This window comes from Gymnoscopelus braueri (genome assembly GCF_963280865.1).
Source record: "Gymnoscopelus braueri genome assembly, chromosome: 21".
NCBI lineage: Eukaryota > Metazoa > Chordata > Actinopteri > Myctophiformes > Myctophidae > Gymnoscopelus > Gymnoscopelus braueri.
In genome coordinates this window covers 24,635,480-24,660,008 of record NC_137623.1, presented here as the reverse complement: position 1 = coordinate 24,660,008, position 24,529 = coordinate 24,635,480, and the positions used below count along the sequence as shown (strand labels likewise).

At 39.7% G+C, this 24,529-nt stretch overlaps 1 protein-coding gene across 1 annotated transcript; it reads left to right on the top strand.

Moving 5' to 3' along the window:
• The first annotated feature begins 360 nt into the window (after positions 1-360).
• Positions 361-17,078, top strand: LOC308076936 (uncharacterized protein). The gene is made up of 31 exons (XM_080417456.1): positions 361-622; positions 1,744-1,784; positions 2,472-2,527; positions 2,628-2,698; positions 3,297-3,357; positions 3,478-3,649; positions 3,883-3,984; positions 4,367-4,420; positions 4,718-4,804; positions 4,912-5,037; positions 5,291-5,377; positions 5,491-5,616; positions 6,036-6,122; positions 6,379-6,465; positions 6,579-6,704; positions 7,128-7,214; positions 7,471-7,557; positions 7,671-7,796; positions 8,207-8,293; positions 8,388-8,465; positions 9,275-9,385; positions 9,491-9,640; positions 10,223-10,357; positions 11,125-11,720; positions 11,845-12,321; positions 12,512-12,992; positions 14,099-14,166; positions 14,301-14,447; positions 15,735-15,895; positions 16,739-16,829; positions 16,990-17,078. The coding sequence occupies exons 1-31, from the start codon at positions 596-598 to the stop codon at positions 17,070-17,072; spliced, it is 4,275 nt and encodes a 1,424-aa protein (XP_080273582.1). The 5' UTR covers positions 361-595; the 3' UTR covers positions 17,073-17,078.
• The last annotated feature ends 7,451 nt before the right edge of the window (positions 17,079-24,529 follow it).

The window sequence follows — 24,529 nt, the reverse complement described above, 5'->3', positions numbered from 1 at the left end:
TATACATTTCAAAACCTGTGAACTTGGACATTCCGCATAATGAGTACTTTCCACATTTGGTACTTTAAGCACATTTTGATACCAATACCTTTGTACTTTTACTCAAGTAAATTTTTAATTCCGGACTTTTACTTGTAACAGAGAATTTCTACATTGCAGTATTGATACTTTTACTTAAGTAAACAATGTGAGTAGTTTTCCACCACTGCTGCAGGCCTACTATAAATTGCTTGGACCAGAGAGGTAGGCAGGAAGCATCCAGTAGGTGGCGGTAGGTTGTGCCTTGCATTGGGCTATATAAAGGGAAGTAACACCATTATGATACTCCGAGAGCTTCCGGGGCGTTAGTTGTGCTGCGCAGGGCGGGCTGTTCAAATTATTTAGTACACAAACGAAACGATAGTTTGTTTTTGTTTACTATCGCTAGCTAGCTAGCTAGTTGGTTTCCTGGTGCTTTTACATGTTCACTGAGTTTTTGCTTTTAAATAACGCGTCCCAGGGCCGTTGAAGTTTTAATGAACCGCGTTTGATTTTAGGAAGATACTTAGCTTGGTGGATAACATCATTAGCAAGAAACCGCCGACTAAAAGGCACAATGGAGCAGCCCTCTACTCCTACTCTGGTAAGGGTCATTATCGTTAATTTAAAAAAGATGTTTGTCTCGTGAGTACATTCGCATGGAAAGGAGTTTTTTGTTTTGTTTTTCTGCGGGAATAAAAGCATTAACGATAGAAATATTCCCCCGATGCATTTTCGGCTCGTTTATTCGTCACGCACCTGATGTGTATGATTAATTATTGTGTGAATTGAGTAATGATAAGATTGATGACCACCTGGGTTGAGTTAAAGGGGAGTATTTTTGTTGTTTTGAAGTTCAGACGGCGTTGCCATGTCGGCTTATTATAAGCGACTTTGGGCTTTCTTCCCCTGCAAAGTTGCTTGTAAATATTGGTGTTTTGTGTGCTTTAAAAAAAAGTTTAGTTACAATTTAGGCATTTATCAGACGCTCTTAATCCAGAGAGATTTACAGTAAGCAAGTTCAACACAAGGGTATACATCAAATGCATAGAAATAGTAATCTAGGATCATAAGTAAACCAAGAACCTATCATCAGTCTAACAGTAGAATATATATATTTTTTTTAATTTAAAATCTGTACATAATATACACTATAGAATGCCAGGTTAAAATTTTGGGCCCAGTTATTTAGGCTTGCTTCAAATGTTTTGTTTAAACCAGTTCTCAAACATTTGCATGTCCAAGGATGCCCCAAACTAATGTATTTCTCGGCAGACCCCCCCCCCCCCCCCACACACGCATCTAAAAAAAATTATTCAAATATTTTAGTTTTTCTTTTTACGATCTTTGAAAATGGCAGATCTACAAACTCACAACCGACGTGTTGTGAGATTGTAGATCTGCTATTTTAAAATGGCCAGTGTATATATGGGCCATTCTCAAGTAGCCTAGTCACTTTCAAAATCGCTTTAAAAATCTGGCAACAGTGGTTCGGGTAAACTACAGAACATGCCAGGCTTGCATAAAGACTGACATGTGAGTGATGTGTCACAGCTGCACCTAATCAGTTATAATTGCAAGCATGTTAGGATTTTTTTTTAAAACTAAATCAGCTCAGGGACCCCCTGATACTATGGGGGAATGTTGCTATACTCTTATTTTAATAATCAAAACACATATACAGTAGTTCTTCTAACTGTTCAAATGTCTATTGTTTATTTGCAGAAGAGGCCCCAGAACCGCCGCTACGTCTTTAACAAGAAAAGGTATGCTTGAAAAAGAATACTAGATACTTGTCTTTGTGATTATTCTATTGATTACTTTTTCCATTAATCACAATGCATCTCTGTCATTTTAGATTTCTTTGGCTATTAGCAGATATACAAGCTCATAGTGCGGGTGCTGTGCTATGAGCTTGTAGATCTGCTATTTTTTAGAAATCGTGAATATTTGTGCAAATATGAGTGTGTGTGTGTGTGTATGTGTATGTATATATATATATATATATATATATATATATATATATATATATATATATATATATATATATATATATATATATAGCAAACATTTGTACAAAATATTTTGTTCCAGGGACTCCAGAAGCAAAGAATATTAAAAGAATATATATATTCAAAGATTTGCACAAATGTTCAAGATTTTTCAAAAAACAGCATATCTACAAGCTCATAGTACTATGAGCTTGCATATCTGCTATTTTTGAATAGCCAAATAAATCTAAAAATGACACTCGTGCTGCATTCCCGGTCTTAATGGGTTAATGCAATTATGCATTAGTTACGTGTCCATGAAGTGAACATTGATCTCTAGAGTTGAATACTATTTCAGACATGAACTTAAACTATTTGCCTTTCTGTGCATTCTGTACATCAAAGTTGCCTTTCAGCCTCTTGACTTATAGAGACATTTGTTTTTAAATTATGTCTTCTCAGCCCATTTACACAAAGGGCTGTAAAGCTGTCTTTGGAAGATGTTGATAAGATTTTTGGTAAGTGTGTGAGATGAAGTTGTATGACCAGAATTTTGGTACTTTCTTTTATCATACTTTCCCCTGATATCATTGACCTATGCTTTTATTTAAAATTCAGATTTTTATGATGATGAAGAAGACATAATTCCCCCCTCTCCGGTAGAAGAGACGCAGGCCAGGGCTGCACAGGTACCGTACCAGGGCAAGTTCGTCCTAGTCAAAATAATCTTAGGTACCATGTCACTTGCTATGAATAAACGGTGTAAAACTGATACTCTGGTGAGAGACATTTTTGCCTTAGCTTTTGTTTAGTAACAGGAGACTCGCAATACAGAAAATATTTTTTTCAGGTGGGTCACCAATTTCACCCAGAGAGCCCATTGCTTCAATTTTATTATTTATAGTGTTACTTTTTGTGTGCTTTTTTTTCTTTCAAGACTTTCAATTGCACTAAATCTCCTGTTCTTTAGTGAACACAAAATATATTTTCAGGCCGGGTGATCGGAATATAGAGCCATTTAACACTTCTTTGAACAAAAACCTAACACTTCACAGGGTGTGAAGTTCACACCCCTGGCGACCCCACTCTACCTCCTGAGCCATTCACTGCCGCCCACAGAATTCCATCTAACGTGGAGTAATGTGTATCATCAGAATATTACATTATATTACATTTACTAGCAGCAACACACCTGGTCTATTTTGTTTTGGATTTGTGAACAATTGAGCTGATTGGGTTATCTCTTATGCTTAATCCAGTTTTTGTTTTCTATAAAAATGCCTTTAGGTTCCCAAAGGAAAAGTCCTACAATCGACAACAACATCCAACAGACCAGTTCTGGATATTGGTACGAAATTCACAAATTACATGGCTGCCTTTGGCTTTCTGAAATATTCAGTTTTGGAAAGTTGCTTGATACCTTTTTTTCTGAGTGGCGTTTTTTTTCTTTTTTCTTCTCTCATTGTAGAGTTTTTAAGCCCATTTAAAAACCTTGCATTGTTTAAGACCTCGAGTCCCATAGAGAGGGATGAGAACTCGAGTCCCATAGAGCGGGATGACATGGGAAGACTGTTGCCAATTCCCTTCTACATTAATGAGGAGGAAGAGCCAGAGAGGGTGCTACAGAAGACCACAGATGTGTAAGGAATATTGTTAAGTACAGTAATACATTTTAGGTAGACTTTGAAGAACTTTTATGTATGTAGGGTTCTGCGTTAACACCACTGTTTCACGAAGACAACTTGCATTGTTTTGGATAAGCAGCCGAATTCTATTGGAAATGTACTACACATAATGTAGATATTTTTTTCTGTTTCTGTGCTATGTTTTTCTTAACATTTTTTTTTTCTTAAATACCATTTGTTTCCTCCAGGATGCGTACATTTGAGGTAGAGTCTCCTTCAGAAAGGATCACTTTTAAGAAATCTCTTGCCCCCTCGAAGAAGGTGGCAGCACCACAGATGGCAGCACCACAGTAAGTGTCTTATATTGTGAGTTTGTTTTCAGGAATGAATATTGTTTATCGATGGCCCCTCTGCAGGAAAGAGACTGGCATCAAAAATGTCAGGGAATGTCAAATGCCTGCAGAGGTCTGAAGAGAAGACTATATCGTTATCAGAAGTGTTTACATATAGTTGTTGCACTTAGTTGTTTTGTGTTTTGCTTGTCTCATACAATGTACAATGAAGAGGGAAACCAAGTGATTCTCACGTGCTGTAATTTCATAATTAATATTGTTTCCATGTCTTCAAACACATTCAATTAATACAATGTTGCAATAATAACCAAAAGGAAAACAAAGTTGTTACCCATGCTATGGATGAACTTTATTAAATTGTCCATACGTTTGCTTGTAGGCAAGGAAATGGACGCCTACCAGTAGTGTCTTTGAGGAAGTTGGTAACGCCAAAGTAAGGCTTTTTGACACTCAAATGTCCTCTATGGTCAATTTGTTTTCAGGAATGGAATATGGTGTTGTGGTCATCTTACTGTTTATTGATGGTCCCTCTGCAGCAAAGAGGCTGATCCAGTGTCATCAGTAAGACGGGAGCCTCCAAACCACTCTTACTGCTGACAGTGGAACGGTGTTGCATGAAGAGAACTTGGATTGCTTTGGATAAGAAATAAAAATCTTATATATATATCTATATCATGTAGTACACAGAATGTAGTCGGTGTATTTTTAAACTGCTTTTCGTTCCCTCTAGGATAAACACTTTTGAGGTAGAGTCTCCACCAGAGAGGATCACTCTTAAGAAAACTCCTGCCCCCTTGAAGAAGGTGGCAGCACCACAGTAAGTCTTTTTAAACTCCAGTGTGGTCGCCGGTCAATTTGTTTTCAGGAATAAAGATTGTTATTGACGGTCATTAACTTAATTAAATTGTCCATGTTTGATTGCAGGCAGGGGAATGGACACTTACCAGTAGTGTCAGCAGTAACTCGGGAGCCTCATAACAAAGTTCAAGAGAAGAAATCTAATGGGTTAAAAGAAACTACTGCCCCTTCGAAGAAGTTGGTAACACCACAGTAAGTATTTTTGAAGCACGAAATGTCCTCTATGGTTAATTTGTTTTCAGGAATGAATCTTGTTTTGTGGTCATCTTACTGTTTATTGATGGTCCCTCTGCAGCAGGCTGATCCAGTGTCATCAGTAAGACGGGGGGCCTCCAAACCACTCTTACTGCTGATAGTGGACCGGTGTTGCATGAAGAAAAGTTGATATATCTCATGTACTACACAGAATGCCATGTTTTTCTAAACTGCTTTTCGTTCCCTCTAGGATGCACACTTTTGAGGTAGAGTCTCCTCCAGAGAGGATCACTCTTAAGAAAACTACTGCCCCCTCGAAGAAGGTGGCAGCACCACAGTAAGTCTTTTTAAACTCCAGTGCGGTCGCTGGTCAATTTGTTTTCACTGTCAGTAATGAAGATTGTTATTGACGGTCATTAACTTAATTAAATTGTCCATGTTTGATTGTAGGCAGGGGAATGGACACGTACCAGTAGTGTCAGCAGTAACTGGGGAGCCTCTTAACACAGTTAAAGAGAAGAAATCTACTGGGTTAAAAGAAATTCCTGCCCCTTCGAAGAAGTTGGTAACACCACAGTAAGTCTTTTTGAAACTCAAAATGTCCTCTGATCAGACAGGTGTCCTTGCAAGGGATGAATGTCAACATAAACAGTGGAACAAAAACTAAATGCAGCCAGAGGGATGTGTCTTTCTGCAGGAAAACACCTCAGTATAATTACATAGTGGCTGATAGAGGGATAAAATGCAATATATATATGCATTTTATATTTAGGCTCAAATGTACCTAGTTAACCTTTAACCACCATCCAGCCGGCTTGAAAGTGTCTGGTCAAGTTGTGTCATTGTAGGTTTTATCATTGGTACTGTAAAATGCATTGCTACACATGATCCAGTGTCATCAGTAAGACAGAAGCCTCTAAACACAGAATGTAGAAAGAAGTCACTTTTCTTTTTTCTGTGCCATGTTTTTCTAAACTGCTTTTTGTTCCCTCTAGGATAAACACTTTTGACGTAGAGTCTCCTCCAGAGATGATCACTCTTAAGAGAACTTCTGCTCCCTTGAAGAAGGTGGCGGCACCACCGTAAGTATTTTTGAAGCTCAAAATGTCCTCTATGGTTAATTTGTTTTCAGGAATGAATCTTGTTTTGTGGTCATCTTACTGTTTATTGATGGTCCCTCTGCAGCAAAGAGGCTGATCCAGTGTCATCAGTAAGACTGGGGCCTCCAAACCACTCTTACTGCTGATAGTGGCCCGGTGTTGCATGAAGAAAAGTTGATATATCTTATGTACTACACAGACTGCCATGTTTTTATAAACTGCTTTTCGTTCCCTCTAGGATGCACACTTTTGAGGTAGAGTCTCCTCCAGAGAGGATCACTCTTAAGAAAACTACTGCCCCCTCGAAGAAGGTGGCAGCACCACAGTAAGTCTTTTTAAACTCCAGTGCGGTCGCTGGTCAATTTGTTTTCACTGTCAGTAATGAAGATTGTTATTGACGGTCATTAACTTAATTAAATTGTCCATGTTTGATTGTAGGCAGGGGAATGGACACGTACCAGTAGTGTCAGCAGTAACTGGGGAGCCTCTTAACACAGTTAAAGAGAAGAAATCTACTGGGTTAAAAGAAATTCCTGCCCCTTCGAAGAAGTTTGTAACACCACAGTAAGTCTTTTTGAAACTCAAAATGTCCTCTGATCAGACAGGCGTCCTTGCAAGGGATGAATGTCAACATAAACAGTGGAACAAAAACTAAATGCAGCCAGAGGGATGTGTCTTTCTGCAGGAAAACACCTCAGTATAATTACATAGTGGCTGATAGAGGGATAAAATGCAATATATATATATGCATTTTATATTTAGGCTCAAATGTACCTAGTTAACCTTTAACCACCATCCAGCCGGCTTGAAAGTGTCTGGTCAAGTTGTGTCATTGTAGGTTTTATCATTGGTACTGTAAAATGCATTGCTACACATGATCCAGTGTCATCAGTAAGACAGAAGCCTCTAAACACAGAATGTAGAAAGAAGTCACTGTTTTCTTTTTTCTGTGCCATGTTTTTCTAAACTGCTTTTTGTTCCCTCTAGGATAAACACTTTTGACGTAGAGTCTCCTCCAGAGATGATCACTCTTAAGAGAACTTCTGCTCCCTTGAAGAAGGTGGCAGCACCACCGTAAGTATTTTTGAAGCTCAAAATGTCCTCTATGGTTAATTTGTTTTCAGGAATTAATCTTGTTTTGTGGTCATCTTACTGTTTATTGATGGTCCCTCTGCAGCAAAGAGGCTGATCCAGTGTCATCAGTAAGACTGGGGCCTCCAAACCACTCTTACTGCTGATAGTGGCCCGGTGTTGCATGAAGAAAAGTTGATATATCTTATGTACTACACAGACTGCCATGTTTTTATAAACTGCTTTTCGTTCCCTCTAGGATGCACACTTTTGAGGTAGAGTCTCCTCCAGAGAGGATCACTCTTAAGAAAACTACTGCCCCCTCGAAGAAGGTGGCAGCACCACAGTAAGTCTTTTTAAACTCCAGTGCGGTCGCTGGTCAATTTGTTTTCACTTTCAGTAATGAAGATTGTTATTGACGGTCATTAACTTAATTAAATTGTCCATGTTTGATTGTAGGCAGGGGAATGGACACGTACCAGTAGTGTCAGCAGTAACTGGGGAGCCTCTTAACACAGTTAAAGAGAAGAAATCTACTGGGTTAAAAGAAACTCCTGCCACTTCGAAGAAGTTGGTAACACCACAGTAAGTCTTTTTGAAGCTCAAAATGTCCTCTGGTCTGACAGGCGTCCCTGCAAGGGATGAATGTCAACATAAACAGTGGAACAAAAACTAAATGCAGCCAGAGGGATGTGTCTTTCTGCAGGAAAACACCTCCTAGCATAATTATATAGTGGCTGATAGAGGGAAAAAGTGCAATATATATGCATTTTATATTTAGGCTCAAATGTACCTTTAACCACCATCCAGCCGGCTTGAAAGTGTCTGGTCAAGTTGTGTCATTGTAGGTTTTATCATTGGTACTGTAAAATGCATTGCTACACATGATCCAGTGTCATCAGTAAGACAGGAGCCGCTAAACGCAGAATGTAGAAAGAAGTCTGTTTTTTTTCCTTCTGTGCCATGTTTTCTAAACTGCTTTTTGTTCCCTCTAGGATAAACACTTTTGAGGTAGATTCTCCTCCAGAGAGGATCACTCTTAAGAAAACTACTGCCCCCTTGAAGAAGGTGGAAGCACCACAGTAAGTCTTCTCGAAACTCAAGTTTCCTATAATGGTCAATTTTGTTTCAGGAATGAATAGTTTTGTTGACGGCCCCTTGATTGTCCCATTGCAGCAAAGAGACTGGTCCAGGTGCATCAAAAACACACAAAGAATCTGAAGTGCCTGCAGAGGTCCGAAGAGAAAAGCCAAAGTGAGACCTGATTGCTATCTTTTATTTATCAGAAATGTTTTATGTACTTGTTGTACCAATGGGGTGATTACACAGACCAGTCACTACAGGTGCAGACATTTCAGATCGGCATGACAAAACAACACATCGTGCCAAGCGGCGTGATAACTGATGAAACAAACACAAGCCGACATGAGTCTAGGCATGTCACAATTAATTGTCGCTCAAATAATTGCGATAACAATTTAATTGCGTTTCTGTCATTGAACATTATTTTATGGCTTTTAGGCTTCATAATATATTTTCACTTTTATGCATTATGCTAAAACATGATGCAAGAGTCCCCCTCTTGCATACTCACGTACATGCTAAGTGTGCCGCACCACTGGAAAACAATAGTTTTGTCGACGCGTTTCTAGCGGCGTGTCTCTGTGTGATCGCCCCCTGTAGTAGTTTTGTGTTTTGATGAGCCACATCAGAGGGCAATCAAGTTGCCCTTATTTTGACTTGCTATGATTTCATAACTATAACCAGTGTTGCCATCATGTCTTTTTATTATAAGCGAGTTTGTGCTTGATTTTCGCTTGTAAATATTTTTAGTTAAACCAGTGGTTCTCAAACCTTTTCATGTCAAGGACCCCCAGATTGATATGCATTTGCGATGTTCAAATAGCCAATGTATATGATTATAGTGCTCATATAGCCTAGTCGCTTCTTTTGGGCTTGCTTTCATAGACCTCGTTGCTTATTTCTCTTGCTAAATCTGGCAACAAAAAAAGTTGTTACCAATGTATATTATGGAAGGACTTATTATCCATGTTTGCTTGTAGGCAGGGGAATGGAGACAAACTAGTGTCTGCATTAAGTCAGGAGCCTCAACACACTGCTCAAGAGAATGCATCTAAAATTCCGGCCCTCTCGAAGAAGGTGGCAGCACCACAGTAAGTCTTTAAACCTGAGTGCGATCAATGGCCAATTTGTTTTCAGCAATGAAGATTGTTATTGACGGTCATTAACTTAATTAAAATGTCCATGTTTGCTTCTAGGCAGGGGAATGGACACCCACCAGTGATGGTCGTAAGACAGGAGAAGCCTCCAAACACTGCTCAGGAGAAGAAATCCGATGAGTTAAAAGAAACTCCTGGCCCCTCTAAGAATTTGGCAGCACCGGAAGTCTTTTTTTTTTCAAACCGACGGTAAATGTCCTCTATGCAGTAGTGGACGAAGTACTCACAGTTTTTACTTAAGTAAAAGTATCGATAACCACATTGTAAAAAAGAATGTTACAAGTAAAAGTTTGGTATTAAAAATGTATTAGTAAATTACGAAAGTACAAAAGTATTTGCATCAAAATGTACTTCAAGTAACCAAAAGTAAAAGTTGTCATTGTGCAGACTGTCTCATTCACAAGTTTTCAAAATGCATAAAAATATTTTGAAAATGGCAGATCTACAAGCTCACAACGCGATGCAAGCTTGTAGATCAGCTATTTTCAAAAGACTGAGGTATATGTTAAGGCAGAAGTGGTTAATGGATGTTCTGTAATCTAATAATAATGAAAATCCACAATGTAACTTGTAACTAAAGTTTTCAAATAATTGTAGTGGAGTAAAAGTACAATGTTTGACAGTGGAGTAGAAGTACTCGAGTAAAGTAAAAATACCTCAACATTGTACTTAAGTACAGTACTTGAGTAAATGTATTTAGTTACTTTCCACCACTGCCTCTATGGTTGTTTAATATTGGTGCTTTTGTGTTTATTGATGGTCCCTCTGCAGTAAAGAGACTGGTCCAAGACAGAAGCCTCAAAACACTGCCCAAGAGCCACCGGTAGAGAAGAGCTCCCGTGGGGAAACAAACTTTGATGCCTTCCTACTGGGGCTTAAAGAGGCTGGCCGGTCTAAACCTACACCGTGAGTTGAAATACCCATACCAGGGTCCGTACACGAGCAAAGCGCCAATTTGTAGTTTGATTTATTTTATTTTATCTGACATGTACATTTCAGAAGCCACCTGACACTTAGGCAATTTCGGACCCTGACACATTTCACTAATAAAGTTCCTTTGTGCACTTGCCACTTTTTAATGATTTAAAGGTAGGGTAAGTGATATTTTTGGGTTAAAACAAAAAGTATTTTGTTAAAAGGTTAAAATACTATATTCTGATAGTAATCATTGCTATAGAGTGTTTGTTCAGTAACGGATGTCTCCCCGTCTCACCAGCTCTTTAATAAACAGAAAATATTTTTTTCGGTAGGTGTCAAAATCTCAGCCAATCAGGAGAAAGTACCCATTTTTAAGCTTAATTTGTATAGTGTTCCAATTTTGTCTGCTCATTTCTTAGTGTCGTCACTTCCAATTTCACTTGTTTAATCTATATCCTGATTGAGTTCTGGTTGGATAAAATTGGAAATGAAACTGAAACTGAAACGAAAATGAATTTTCTGTTTAATAAAGAGCTGGAGAGACATGGAGACTCCTTATATGGACAGGACACTCTATAGTAACGAGCACTATCAGAATATAGACCCATTTTGCAATTATTTGAATAATTGCAAATCACTTACCCTACCTAACATTGTGAAACATGACCCATTTAATTATTTGAACATTGTGAAACATGACGTAATCAGCTTATAATTTGTCTTCAAAGCCAAATGAAGATATGTTTGCCGATAAGGGCTCCAACACCACCTCCTGAGGAAGACGAGTTCAGGATAGTGGAGGAAGACGACGTCCCCTTTCTTTATAACCTGTCCAGAAAAAACAAGAGTAGGCCCAGAATGAAGCAGGGGACCACCTCAGATGCCGAAGTCAAAGGATCAGCAGACAAGGCAGAGGAAGAACCTAAAGGCCGTACCACTAATGGAAAAGAGTCTATGGAAATGAAAAAGAGGGGTCCAAAATCAAGAGATGGCAAAGAAAAAGCGGCCAAGACCAGAGTCAAGTCCACAAAAGAGAATAGAAAATGGATCGAGGAGCCTGATGATGCTATGGCGCTGCAAAGCCAGAAGCCACCTGGCAAAGGGCATGGAGGTCAGACCAGACTCCAGTCTACAAAAGAGACCAGAGAAAGGATCCAAGAGCCTGATGATGCTGTAGAGCTGCAAAGCCAGAAGCCACCTGGCAAAGTGCATGGAGGTCAGACCAGAGTCCAGTCCACAAAAGAGACCAGAGAAAGGATCCAGGAGCCTGATGATGCTGTAGCGCTGCAAAGCCAGGAGCCACCTGACCAAGAGCATGGAGGTCTGCACCATGAGGAGGATGTCACTTCAGGTAGGTTGCCCTCTAATTTGTGTGCGTGCATGTCTGGAGTGATTGCATCTCTCCAGTCCCTTTCATTGTTGAGTAACGTCACAGAGCCTGATGAGTCTTTTTCTGTTGCCTCCCTGTCCCATAGCTGAGAAAATCAGGAATCCAGGTGGGGGACCAAAACGTACGTCCAAGGATCTTGCTGATGGAAAGACAAAAAAGATGAAAACACACAGTCCTGTTGAAAATGCCTCATCTCCAGACAGATTTGTGGCAGGAAAAAGGAAAAGGAAACCACCCGGAGACTGGTGGCTGAGCCACGGTCTGGACACTCAGCTGAAAGCAGTGGAATCACCGGACATAGACACTGTAAAGATCAGTCAGCATGGAGAAGTTGAGAAAACTCAAAAGAAGCAATCTGAGCATGGGCAGAAAGCTTACAAAAAGAAAGCTGCTCTGACCAAAGTGAGGGAGGAGAAGAAGAGGCAGCAGCATCACACCCCGGAAAAGACGCTGTCCGCTTTATCAGAGCAGGTTCAGAACCAAGAGGAACTACAGCAACAGGCTGACCCTGTACCGTCTAGCTCCTTAGTTTTCCCACTTGGAGAGGCCAGCATCATGACAGGTGACGTTTTCATTGAGGCTTTATTTCAGACTGTCAAGCATTTAAACGTCAGATCAAGTTCTTTAAATTTCATCACTTGAATACAACTGCATTTACTGTACTCTTATGTTTATAGACAGAGGTATCAGGAGAGATTTTAGCATGAGGCATCAGGAGAACTTAATAACTCGTTATTTCTTATACTTTACAGGGGATTGCCTTTTCGACAGAATAAACCATCACACCCCTAATGCAAAAGTGCACAACAAGCAAGCCTCCAATATGCCCAAAACCATTCCTGAGCATGTTGCATCACTGTTGCCACTGTTGAAACGGAAGAGGAAATCTGTAGTCTGTGAAGTGCCTGAGAATGATGTTGAGATCCCAGCCATCCAACCGCAGAAACCCAATTCCAAGAGCCCCAAAACGAGGAAGAAGGCAAGAATGCAAAGGATGACTGCATTTGAGGACAGTTTCAGTACCACTCTGACTCCTTATACGGACAGTAGCAGAAACAAACATCAAATAGAGGGTGAAATATTATTCCCTGCCCAGGAGGAGCAGGCTTCACTGAATACCAGAGAGTGTCCTACTGTGGAAGTTGTTGAAACAAACATTACAGAAACTTCTGCAGAATGCTGGCCCTCCATAAACGACCGCTTCCAAAACGGCAAACACCGCTTTTGTGACAAGTAAGCATCTCTTACTCTTTAACTTTGCATGCGCTAACATCTCTTGTTGTCTGTTTCTAAGATAACCACGACCTTGATTGTGACTGTGACCTTTTTCAGCAGGCTGCCCTAATGGATGATTAACTTTCTGGTGAAAAGGGTCATGGTCAAAATTAAATGGTCTATATTTTAAACCTTGCATAGTCTTGGTGGAGGTACTTCTGTATGTATTGTGAAATATTTCTAGTTTGTCACAATGTGAACAATATAACCAGTACCAACGCTTGTACTGATAAGATAAAACTACGTTCAAAATGTAAGAAGTTACAAATGATTATAAACAAGACTTGTCTAACAACGACCTTTGCAATCTCAGGTTATGGATAAAAAGTTACTACGTGTGCAGTTTGTGAATGAGATGCCAATAATGTGCTAACGTGAGCAAAACCAACATTCACCTACAAAATGGTTGTCCCCACACAGAAATAAGATCCCAACAAGAGCAGATAAAACGACCTCCCTAAAATATATTAATATAAATATTTTACCAGTATAAATAAAGGTTACGGAAATACTGTCATGACGGAGACTTTATCAGGGTGCGTGTGTGTGGGGATGGATAATTGATGCAACACCCAGCACTTTTGTAATGGTTTAAAAAAAAATCAGGCCTTGTGAGAATGCTTAAATCAGCCATCACCATGCTTTTGTGGGACTGATTGGTGTAGCATCATCAGCTGAGCTGTGTAGTTTGCTGTGAGATATATATATTATATATATATATATATATATATATTTTCCTTGGAATGGACACTTTTACAGACAAATGCTGTAACAAACAAAACATAGTTTATGTGTAGCAAATATGTGCCTTATACTGTAACATGTCTAATGGCCTGATAACCTCAACTAGAAAGGGGATATGGTTATAATGGTTGGAAAAATGGGAAATAATGTCCAAAAGCTCTATTGCGGTCGGCACATCCAACAGCTTGTTAGAAATGCTGGAGCCCTCTTTCACAGCTTTATCTTTTCACAGAAGTGCAGGGCTGTGCTATCATGATGTCATGGTAAAAGGTTGTATTGAAATGTGACTCCCCCCCCCCCCCCCCCCCCCCCCCCCACAGGTTACAAGGCTTCACAAGTGGACCATCCTCTATGATTGCACCGGAAGCTTATGAGGGACAGGATATGGGTATGTTTTGTATTGTAAAATAATTATCCTTAGCTTATTTATCGACAAATATCAGACGTCTGCTTGACATGCTGTATTTAGTCTATTTACCTTTGACATAATTGCACAGCCTAACGGAAAGTGTCATTTAACAGTTTCGGTTCTTCCATCGCCTGGGATCCGTTCTGCCTTGTCTGCCACGCAGCTGTGTGAGTTTCCTCTCGCACCGGTGGCTCTGGAGGCCAGTGATGAGGAAAACCTAAGAAAGTGGTTCAGGATACTCTGGCCTGCCACTGTAAAGAGTAAGCAAATATCTGATTGATTTTGTTTGTTATTCAATGTGCTGACATCATCATTTAAATAGGTCATATAAATAGATTTGTTGAATCATTTATAGATGCAGGTAACTACCAATATAAGATTCCATTTTGCCCTTTAACATTATAATAACGGAATTGTAGGCCAAGTTGATAACAATGTTTGACGTAAAACTGGTTACAAGGGGATTATTGTCACTAGTGTGTGACAATTATGTTGGCACTGGGCCTCATTTATGAAATGTGCGTATAATCAGATTACAAGTGTTTCCATGAACATACTATCATTCTTCTTATTATTGGTACCCACAACACTAAAATGTGACATGTATATGGAAATCTGTATGAAGGCACCCAGAATGCCTTATTCTCTATGCAAATTCAATTGCAGTAGTGCCAAACCTCACAAACAAATGGTTTCAGTGCCCAACGGAGAAAAGGCCTGTTCAACTTCACCAATTGCTCATTTTTTTACGCAAGATCTATAGGGGCATAGACATGAGGCAAATTTAAACCTTCTGTCCCTAAGCATGTTGAACAAATTACATCCACATTGGCAGAAATTGCAAAGTGTTGCGATATCACAGTGTTGTTGTTAGCTGCGTGTCCTGCGTCTGACTCATATTATTCCAAAAGGAATTCAACTCACTCACTATTGATGCGTCCCCTGGACGCACAATGTTTTGGCCCAAAACGACTGTCTATTAGAGATGAGACAATTTTTGTTGTCTCATCCCAGCATTTCGAGGTCTCCTCTGAGTCTGAACTGATTAACAAGTTATAATGTGATTAACAAGTTATAATGTGTCTAATCAGCAATTCAAAACCAATTCTGTTTATCAGTCCTCACATTAACTGTAATCTGTGTGCGTGCTCATGTGCGCTCAGCTGAGACTTTGTCTCGAGTATAAATTAAGCATAAAATTGCATTGATTGACAGGGGGACATTATCATTGAACAGTTACTTCGGAAAACACCTGTGGAAGCAACTTGACGACAACCGCAATTGGTTAAAAAGAGAAGGCAGGCACTTCTAGTTGGGAGGGGGCAGTGCTCAATGCCTCTGTTGGACCGCTGAGAGAGAGACACACGCGCACACAGGCTTGATGGTGTGTCCCTTGAAGGTTGCTCTGTATGTTCCGAAGTCTTTAATTAGTTTTTCTCCCCCCCCCCCCAAAAAGTATATATACAAAATGTGTGTTGTAATGATGTATAAAATGTGATTATATAAAACGTGTCAATCAAACTTATGTTTCCTTTGACTTCTGATAGCTGCAGGCCACATGGACCCAGACGTGTTTCGGTGGTTTTCCTATCGAGGCAGAATGATGGGCGTATGCGAGGACAGTCTCCACGACGACTGGTGTGTTGGGAAGATGTTACTTGGCTCCCACTGCCAGAAGCCTCTGTGGGTTGATCACAGTGCTACAACGGTGAGATGCCTCTCTGCCGCCTTGTTTTTGTACTTAACATACAGTATGTCACTAGAGTTTGGGCGGTTACGCGGCCTCCACACTAAGTCGCACCGCCGATCTGACCGATATGTCCGAGTCAGTGTCAGGGGCTTTGTCAGAGACCTGTTGTACCCTTCTTTTGTGCCCCTATACGGAGATCTCTTACAGTATCTGTCTACCTGTGTCCCTTTTATGGCCATATATGGAGATCACTAATGTCATTTGTATATGCTGATGCATACTGGTTGGATCGGTGGTTCTGGACAACTGGATATCCATATATGGACATATCGTTCGGATTTGCGGTTCTAGACAACCGCATGTCCGAACAACTCTGCGGCGGGCACTACACTGCCTCGAGTCCTTGCCGATGCTCGAGCCGAGTTTGAAGTCTGTCGGTCCCATATGCACATGATGTGGGACAATATGTGCATAGCAGTCGGATCTGTGCCTCTGGACAACCGGATCTCCATATATGCCTATATGGGCATATCATGTTTGTTTATGGTTTTGTCTGAGTCATAGTGACATGCCTAATATATGGGTGTATCAGGTTTGTTTAGTTATATCCGAGTCAGAGACGTGGCCGTTGTCCTGCCTATATATGGGGTTTGTTTATGGTTACATCAGCGTGACGTGGCCGTGGTCCGCCAGTCCTCTATTAAGCGAATTTTAATATAGGAACTAATTATGTTGTACCTTTTTTTTATTATTCCAACATATTTGATTGGTCTAATTTCTAATCGTATAATTGTTCTAGAAACACTTATCTTATTAGACTCCTGCTACCCTGTAACTTTTGCATTTTCTTTCTGCATTAAGGTATATAATGTCTTGACCAGCGCTGTGAGTGTAAAAAGTGATGGCACAGTCTCCCAGTACAACCCTGGACTATCCTTCACTGTGCCATGTGGTGAGCATTTGACAATTCATGGCCTCACAGTAATTCTATTTTTAACAGTTTGTGCCACAGTGATTGCATTTTATTTTCTAGTTAGTAGTTATATATTTCAGTTTGTGACACAGTGATGTGTTATTTACTAGTTCCTTATTGTATTGTTCTATTCACACAGGGCATGCACATGGCATCAAAAACCTTACTGACGAGCCAGCAGTACTGTACTTCACCAGGATGCGCAGCCAAAATGCAGATTAAATTTGTATTTTGGGGGTGGAGATATGAGGAAGAGCTCCAAAATTGTTTTTTTTGTAATTAATAAAGATTTTTTCATATTTCACCTTTTTGCTTGTTTGAGGATTTTAAATATTGTTTATGTATATACTCAAATATTTTGGCATTTTTAGGTAATAAAACACTTTCTTTATACATTAATCCTGGTAGGACCTTAATACTAATATTGTCACAATAGTTTAGCGTTATTGAATAATGTACTTGAGTACACACTTCTGAAGTTATTTTACCAGTTTCATCCTGGCAGTGGGTGCCAAACACAGCTAATTGAAACATATCCAGCGTTATAAAATGTCTACATAATATCTATGGAAGACCCTGCACTATACCACAGTGGGGCAGTTTTCAGACAATTCATAATATGATTGGTCTTCACTAATACTAATGAGGTTTCCGTGTACTCCTCTCATGGGCTTTGGACAGTTCAGAAATCTGCCGTCCAATGACTAATAGAGATTTCAAGCTAATGGAAAGTTAGAATGCTCAAATAGATGCCTGCATCCATAAATTGTTTGAAATGACCAAACCTAGCTACTGAAGAAGTGAGAAGCCAGAGAATTGGCTGCAAGCCGTTTCATATTCAGATGTACTGAAAGTCTGGACATGGGCTCACAATACAAAATGGTACACAATATCCCAAGCTTGTCTGAACACTTCTATTAAAGCTGTACCAGGATTGTTAGAACCTGAAAAATCCTTGCCTAAAGGTTTGTTTATAACATACAGCCATGTAACATATTCCTGATAGTGGAAATTAAATGTTTGATTATAAAATATTTATACAACAAGACATAGATATGAAGGATGCCGTTTGTTTCTGCAACAGAAAAGCGTCACCAGATTGCGTCATATCTTGTCCAGAAAGTTTTTTTCAGTCATAAATATGCTATGCAACTTTTTTTTTTGCAGCCCAAAATACTAATCTCTGGAGGACCCGTTCACATGGAACTCTGAACTAAAATCATTGTAATCTTCAGTGTCTTGAATAAAACTCTGCCACGTGGATGGAATTACTACAGCTGTAAAAATGGGTCTCCCGCTAAACTGACCCCCCCCCACCAGTCTTAAAAGTATGGCAGTAAGCTACAGTAGCCTTGACTGATTTGTAACTATGCTTAAAAGAGATCCTTGCTGTCTCCGTCTTAGTGTCAGTTTCTTGGTAGTGAAACAGAGACTACTATCAGTGGTGTATGTAAGCGGATAAGACACAGGGTGGCACTGTGGTGCAGCAGTTGGAACACCTGTCGAATTGGGACGATGCCTCAAAATGCATGCTTTTTTTTTTAGCATTTTCTCACTGAGAATGTTAGAACCCAATGTGGACAAGGTGAGTTGCGGTATATCCCAAAATGTGATGAATATTCAGGATTTATCTTTATTGAGACTGAACAGGCTGATAAACAGACTGAGATCAAGAACAAGACATTCTGATTCAGAACTGTAAGCCCTACATAAAATTAAACTCATGTGGATGTAATAACTCAAACAGAAATTCCATGAGCCCACAAAGTCAGTTGCTAATTCCTGTCACTTCAAAATGAAAGGAAAAAAGCAGCATCCGCTCACTCAACACAGCAAAAGTAAAATTGTATTGCAAGCCCGGCATTATGCCTGAAGAAGGTCTTAGGACTCGAAGGACGCAATAAAAATACAGATTATTCCTTTTTGTCTCTGCCAGGCCGAAAGGCATGGCGAGAGTATGGGCGAGAGTATGTTTTACCCCCTGTCCGTCCATCCGTGTGTTTGTCCGTGTGTCCGTCTGTCTGCGAGCAGCTATTCTCCGGCACCGTTGGCCCGGTCGCTCTGAAACTGTGCACACACACCTGGATGCCAATTCAGAACCTCTGCCCCAAATTTTTCACATGGGCCTGTTATAGCACCACCAGGAGGCCGATTTGTGCAAAACCCATTTACTCTTACAGATTTTATCCAAACGTCATGCAAATCGTTACATCGTATCTCTACAGTCATGTGATCAACACGGATTTGTCCGATTTTCCATATTCCATCCTCGTTGGCTAAGGTTGGCTTCCAAAGTTTGCAGGATTGGTCAGTTTTCAACAAAATGCCTCAAATCATGAACTGTGAAATTGCACACGAACATTCCCACTAGGCCGAGGAAGAAATGGCACCCTTTTCACATTGGCCTGTTATAGCGCCACCAGGAGGCCACAATAACGTACCTGACCTGGCAGAGACCTGTGCACCGAGGAGCGCTTTTTCTTTCTTTTGATTCTGTTCAGCACCAGCACCTCACCTAAGATGTATTAACGCATTTTTCTCTTTTTCTTTTCTTCTCACTTTTCTAATGAAACGACTTGAAAATGTGTCACCAGATGACACATCAATTCAGGTCTCAGATTTTGGAAACAGTTGTCTAGATAGACATAACTGTCCAAGATCATTGGTATATCATGATGTAAATTCGGTTTTATGGTGGTGTATCTCTTGAAAGGCTAATTCAAACAATTCATTCAGCCTATAGAAACAGTATGGTAAAACTGACTGAAAGCTTGGACCCTGATGAAGGCTCTTGAGCCGAAACACGTTGGTCACATGTGCGTTTTTTAACTTTGCCAAACTAAAAGCCATGACAAAATAAAGGCTTTTTAAAACTCAACTGAGCGGAGTGCCTTGGATCTTTCTTAAGTTCACCTGTTTTTCATACTTGGATGTCAGCCTACTACTACAAGGGAAGGAACTTAAATGTGTTGACCTACAATTGAACCCTCTCCAATTGACCACCCGTTTTCAGTTTCTGATGATTACGGACCCACGCAGTGTTTCCTCTTTTCTCTATTCTGAAAGCACGTTGCCACCATATCAAACCCAACAATGACTTCCTATGAACGGAAATAATATTTATAGTTTAACCACTGTAAGATTTGCACTTACAACATTTCGCATTGTATGTGTTAATTGATTTAGTCTATATTGTTTTCCTGCTATTGTTTAAGCTGGATCTAAACATGTTTAGCGCTACATTAGACTATATATCAACCTCATTAAAATCCTATTAGCCACACAATGAAGGTGTTATATAATATATTTTGTTACTCCATGAATCATATGCCGACAGTGAAGAAATGTTTCTCTTTCAAGTTCAAACAAACAGCAATAGCATGGCCTGTGGATAATTTTTCCTGAGAATCGCAGCAGAGTTCCAGCTTGATGTATTCACAGTGTATCTCAAAAGCCTTACATACCTCAGACAAAACACAATTTCAAAAGTAACACATTTTCTTATGGACAATAGAAAGATAATTATTGAAAGTAGAAAGTACTGTTAATGAAGGAACAGTGTTGGCTTGCTGTTTTGGTAGGGGCACAGTATGTTGTATAGTTAAAGGAGCTCAGGTTAATGTTCATATAATTGGTCCTCACTAATGCTAATTATACTGTAAGAAGATGGGACTGTTTCGGTCTACTTGCCATGCATCTCAGATGGGCTGTAGACAGTTCAGAAACCTGCCTACCAATGACATCATCAGTGGCCATTTCAAATAAGATATAAAGCTTTTTTTCCCCTCATAGCAATCAGCAGATCCATATAATGTGTAAAATATATCTGGTACAAACATTGTGGGTGCAGAGAGTTTACAAAAATGTGTAAAAAAATATTTAAATGTAGAATATTGTTTTGTTTTGATTGTTTGATACTGGAATGATCAGATGATTGATTGAATACACCAATGCAAGAGAGAAAGAAACAGAAGTAGAGATGGAGATGAAGTAGGGTGTTGTGACAACTAATTACAAGTGTGTGTGTGTGTGTGTGTGTGTGTGTGTGTGTGTGTGTGTGTGTGTGTGTGTGTGTGTGTGTGTGTGTGTGTGTGTGCGCGCACACATGCGTGCGTGTGTTTCAAATTAGTGGCACATTGAAACATGAATTTGTCCCGCATGACAAAACCTCTTATCAGCTGCACAGAAATATCATTAAAATGCAGTGTCTGTCTACACGTTTTGCAGCACAAAACGGAAAAAGGACATTCATAATGATATCCATGCAAAGATAATTCAAAAGCAGCTCCTGAGATACAGTACTTGGAATATAGCCCTATCACCTAATTACTTATAGTCTACCAGTCCCTCACATGGCCTCCGCACAACTTCAGCCATCTCCCTAATGCTTCTATACACATAAGCTCCTTCATTTATTAAATGTTGACCCCCTGTTCCTCTGCTGCAAATCCATTTTAATGGTACAATCTAACTGGAAAATGACGCTCCTTGGAGTGCATATGCCATTTAAGAGAAAATCTTGAATAAATGTGAATTGTTTTGAATATCTTTGAAACATTTGAACAACACAAATCTTGTATGGGGGTCCTTGGCACAAAATATTTTCAGCTGAGGGTCCGTGGCCAAATACATATGAATTTGCTACAATCGCAGTCCTGAAAATGAAATCACAGTTCCATCACTTTGAGGATTTATCTAGGGGTAAAGGTTTTCCAAAGTGAGCGGGAAGGTGTAGGAATGAGAGAGGGAGAGAGATTTAACAATTGCCGGCAGATTGTGGGTCTGAAATGAAAAACCATTGAACCATTTAAACATGCTCACTGACCTTCCTGTCTTGTCCCTGTTTGTAACCAAACCCCTTCTATACATATTTAAGACAGAACATAATCAATTCACAGCAGACAGACAGCACGCCTGAGGGGCGGATTCCTCTTTGGTTGTGTGGTAGATGTTTTGGGTATTTTTTTTCAAGGTGTTTTTATTCAAGGTTTTTGCATTACACACAAAACTAAATGGAGTATGGTACTCCGAATCCCACCCACCTCTCAGACCCTCAAGGAAACATCAAGGACAAAACAAGACAAACATACATGGAATAGATCAAATGCAGCAATAATTATAATTATAGACAAAAAAGAAAAAAAGAAAGGTACAACACCAAATCATGCAATATAATGGAAATGCTCAAGCATTTTAGAGAGAGAGTATTAAAGACAGATTTCCATAAATTAAAGGTAGGGTAAGTGATTTTCTTTGGTTAAAATAAGTGTTAAATAGCTCTATATTCTGATAGTACTCATTGCTATAGAGTGTTTGTTCGGTAAAAGGAGTCTCCTTGTCTCTCAGCTCTTTATAAAACAGAAAATGCATTTTCCAATTTTATCCAATCAGGATAGAGAACTCAATCAGGATATAGATTAAACAAGTGAAATTGGAAGTGATGACACTAAGAAATGAGCAGGCAAAATTGGAACTGGAACACTATAAAAATGAAGCTTAAATATGGGTACTTTCTCCTGATTGGCTGAGATTTTGACACCTATCGGAAAATGTATTTTCTGTTTATTAAAGAGCTGGAGAGAAGGGGAGACTCCTGTTACTGAACAAACACTCTATAGCAATGATTACTATCAGAATATAGTGCTTTAACCTTTTAACAAAATACTTTTTGTTTTAACCAAAAAATATCACTTACCCTACCCTTTAAGCAGAACATATGTAATACAGTTGCAGGAGTTTGTTTACACCTATCACATAATGAATCGACATCTGATCTAAATGCAGACAATCTAACTTTACACCAATGGAGGCGATGAACAACTTTGAATTGTAGGACAGCATGACGTTGACAAGCCTATAGATTGTGATTGTGATGCAATAAAACTCTGTAATTAGATATAAAAAACAATCGATCTAGGAATGCTGTATTTGCTCATCAGTTGTTCAAAGGATGCAAAATCATAATAGGTAGATGTCTGGTTTACCATGTAGGAGACTTAAGGTTCGAATCATCGAAGCCAGAAGAGATTTTAGAAATTCAAAATTATTCTTCACTCCCCTTCACTCAATCTGATTTTGATACTATATTAACAAATTCTGCTGGGGACCAACTAGAAACCCTTCAAGGACCCCAGGGGGTCCCCGAGACTCCCCGGACCCCACTTTGAGAACCACTCGCATATAAATGACACTGGAGCTCTGGAAACTATAGCAGAAGGAAGAACATGGCATACTAACAGAATGAAGATGTCTGGATGGAGGGGGTTGGGAGCTGACGAAACAGAGGAGGAGCCATAAGTCCTGTCGGGCGGAAACCTTCTATGTCCAAAACTGTAACTTTTCAGGAAATGGAAAAAATAACCTGTGTTCCAATGGATGTAGTTGTAGATGTAGTTATTAATGTGTCACTTGTTATAAATTTTCATTGGTTCAATATTTATCAAACCCACCTGACAGACTTACGCGTCGCCTGCGACTTGTTGTGATCTTGTAGATCAGCTATTTTTGCCACTTTTGTGCGACACTAGTATGATGAAGTAGAACACTTACAAAGTTTAGATATGGAGATACAAGGTTTCTGCCTGACAGCAGGGATATGATTGATGTTAACAGCAGAACTCCTGTTTCCCATTTTCCAGTAAGCAGCAATCTAACAGCACAAAAATTGACTATTTCTCACATCTTGTTTCAAGTAGCAGAGCTCTTGTGCAGGTTGAGTCCTCTGTCAAGCCTATTTGCCCTCTTTGATCACAATTCTCAAAGCTTCTGCTTTGTCAGAGTGGAATTATTTGAGCTCTATCGTGGTCAGTCAGGGCCTTTTATATATTCACTTCTGCACTAAACAAAATGGCTGTATCTTTGCAGGTTTTCATTCTGCCTTCTGTAACTGTTTACACTAATGACATGTAGCCTACATTATGTTGAGGACATTGTTTTCTTTGTACAGTTTGTTATATCCCGTAGACACTTCCACGCTTGCATTGTACAGTAATTTAAATGACTACACATGTGTGGGAGACAGAGATAGAAATAGCGATAGAGAAAGACTATTTCACCCACGCAATAACCGATTGCCTGGTACCGAAACATGAACACACTGATCGACACAAACACACGTGTGTGTGTGTGCATGCATGCGTACGTGCGACCATGGCAGAGTAAGAACAGCTCAGTAAATCCGACTACGCCACCTTGGGAGTTTCATCGTAGGAATCAATTAAAGTGCTAAAGTAACCACACTGAATTGCAACACAGGTTCGTGTTTGTAAAGGAAGGGAGCCGAGACGTGCTTCTTAAGATGACAAAAGTGCGGTCAATGCCTGAAGAAGGTCACACAACCGAAAGCTTGCAATCAAAGTAAAATTTTGTAGATAGGGTCTACTTGAGATACTTGCACAGTATTAGTTAGTGAACCCTCCAGACAGTTCTCCCCCACAGTGCGACCGCAGCCTCCTCCAACTCAATCTGGTTCACTCAAGAAATAACTAACAAGTGGTCGTTGGGTTATCACAATTAAATAAAATCCAATACAATGAACAAGGGTCTAAAAAGGGGGAAGAATAACATATTACCTTGACAATCAAGGAACGCGCTGGGCAAGACCTGGCCCATAGAGTTCCTAAACGGAAGTACCAGAATTTGGCGGAAGTACCGCCCAAGGAAATGACGTTGGTGCTTTA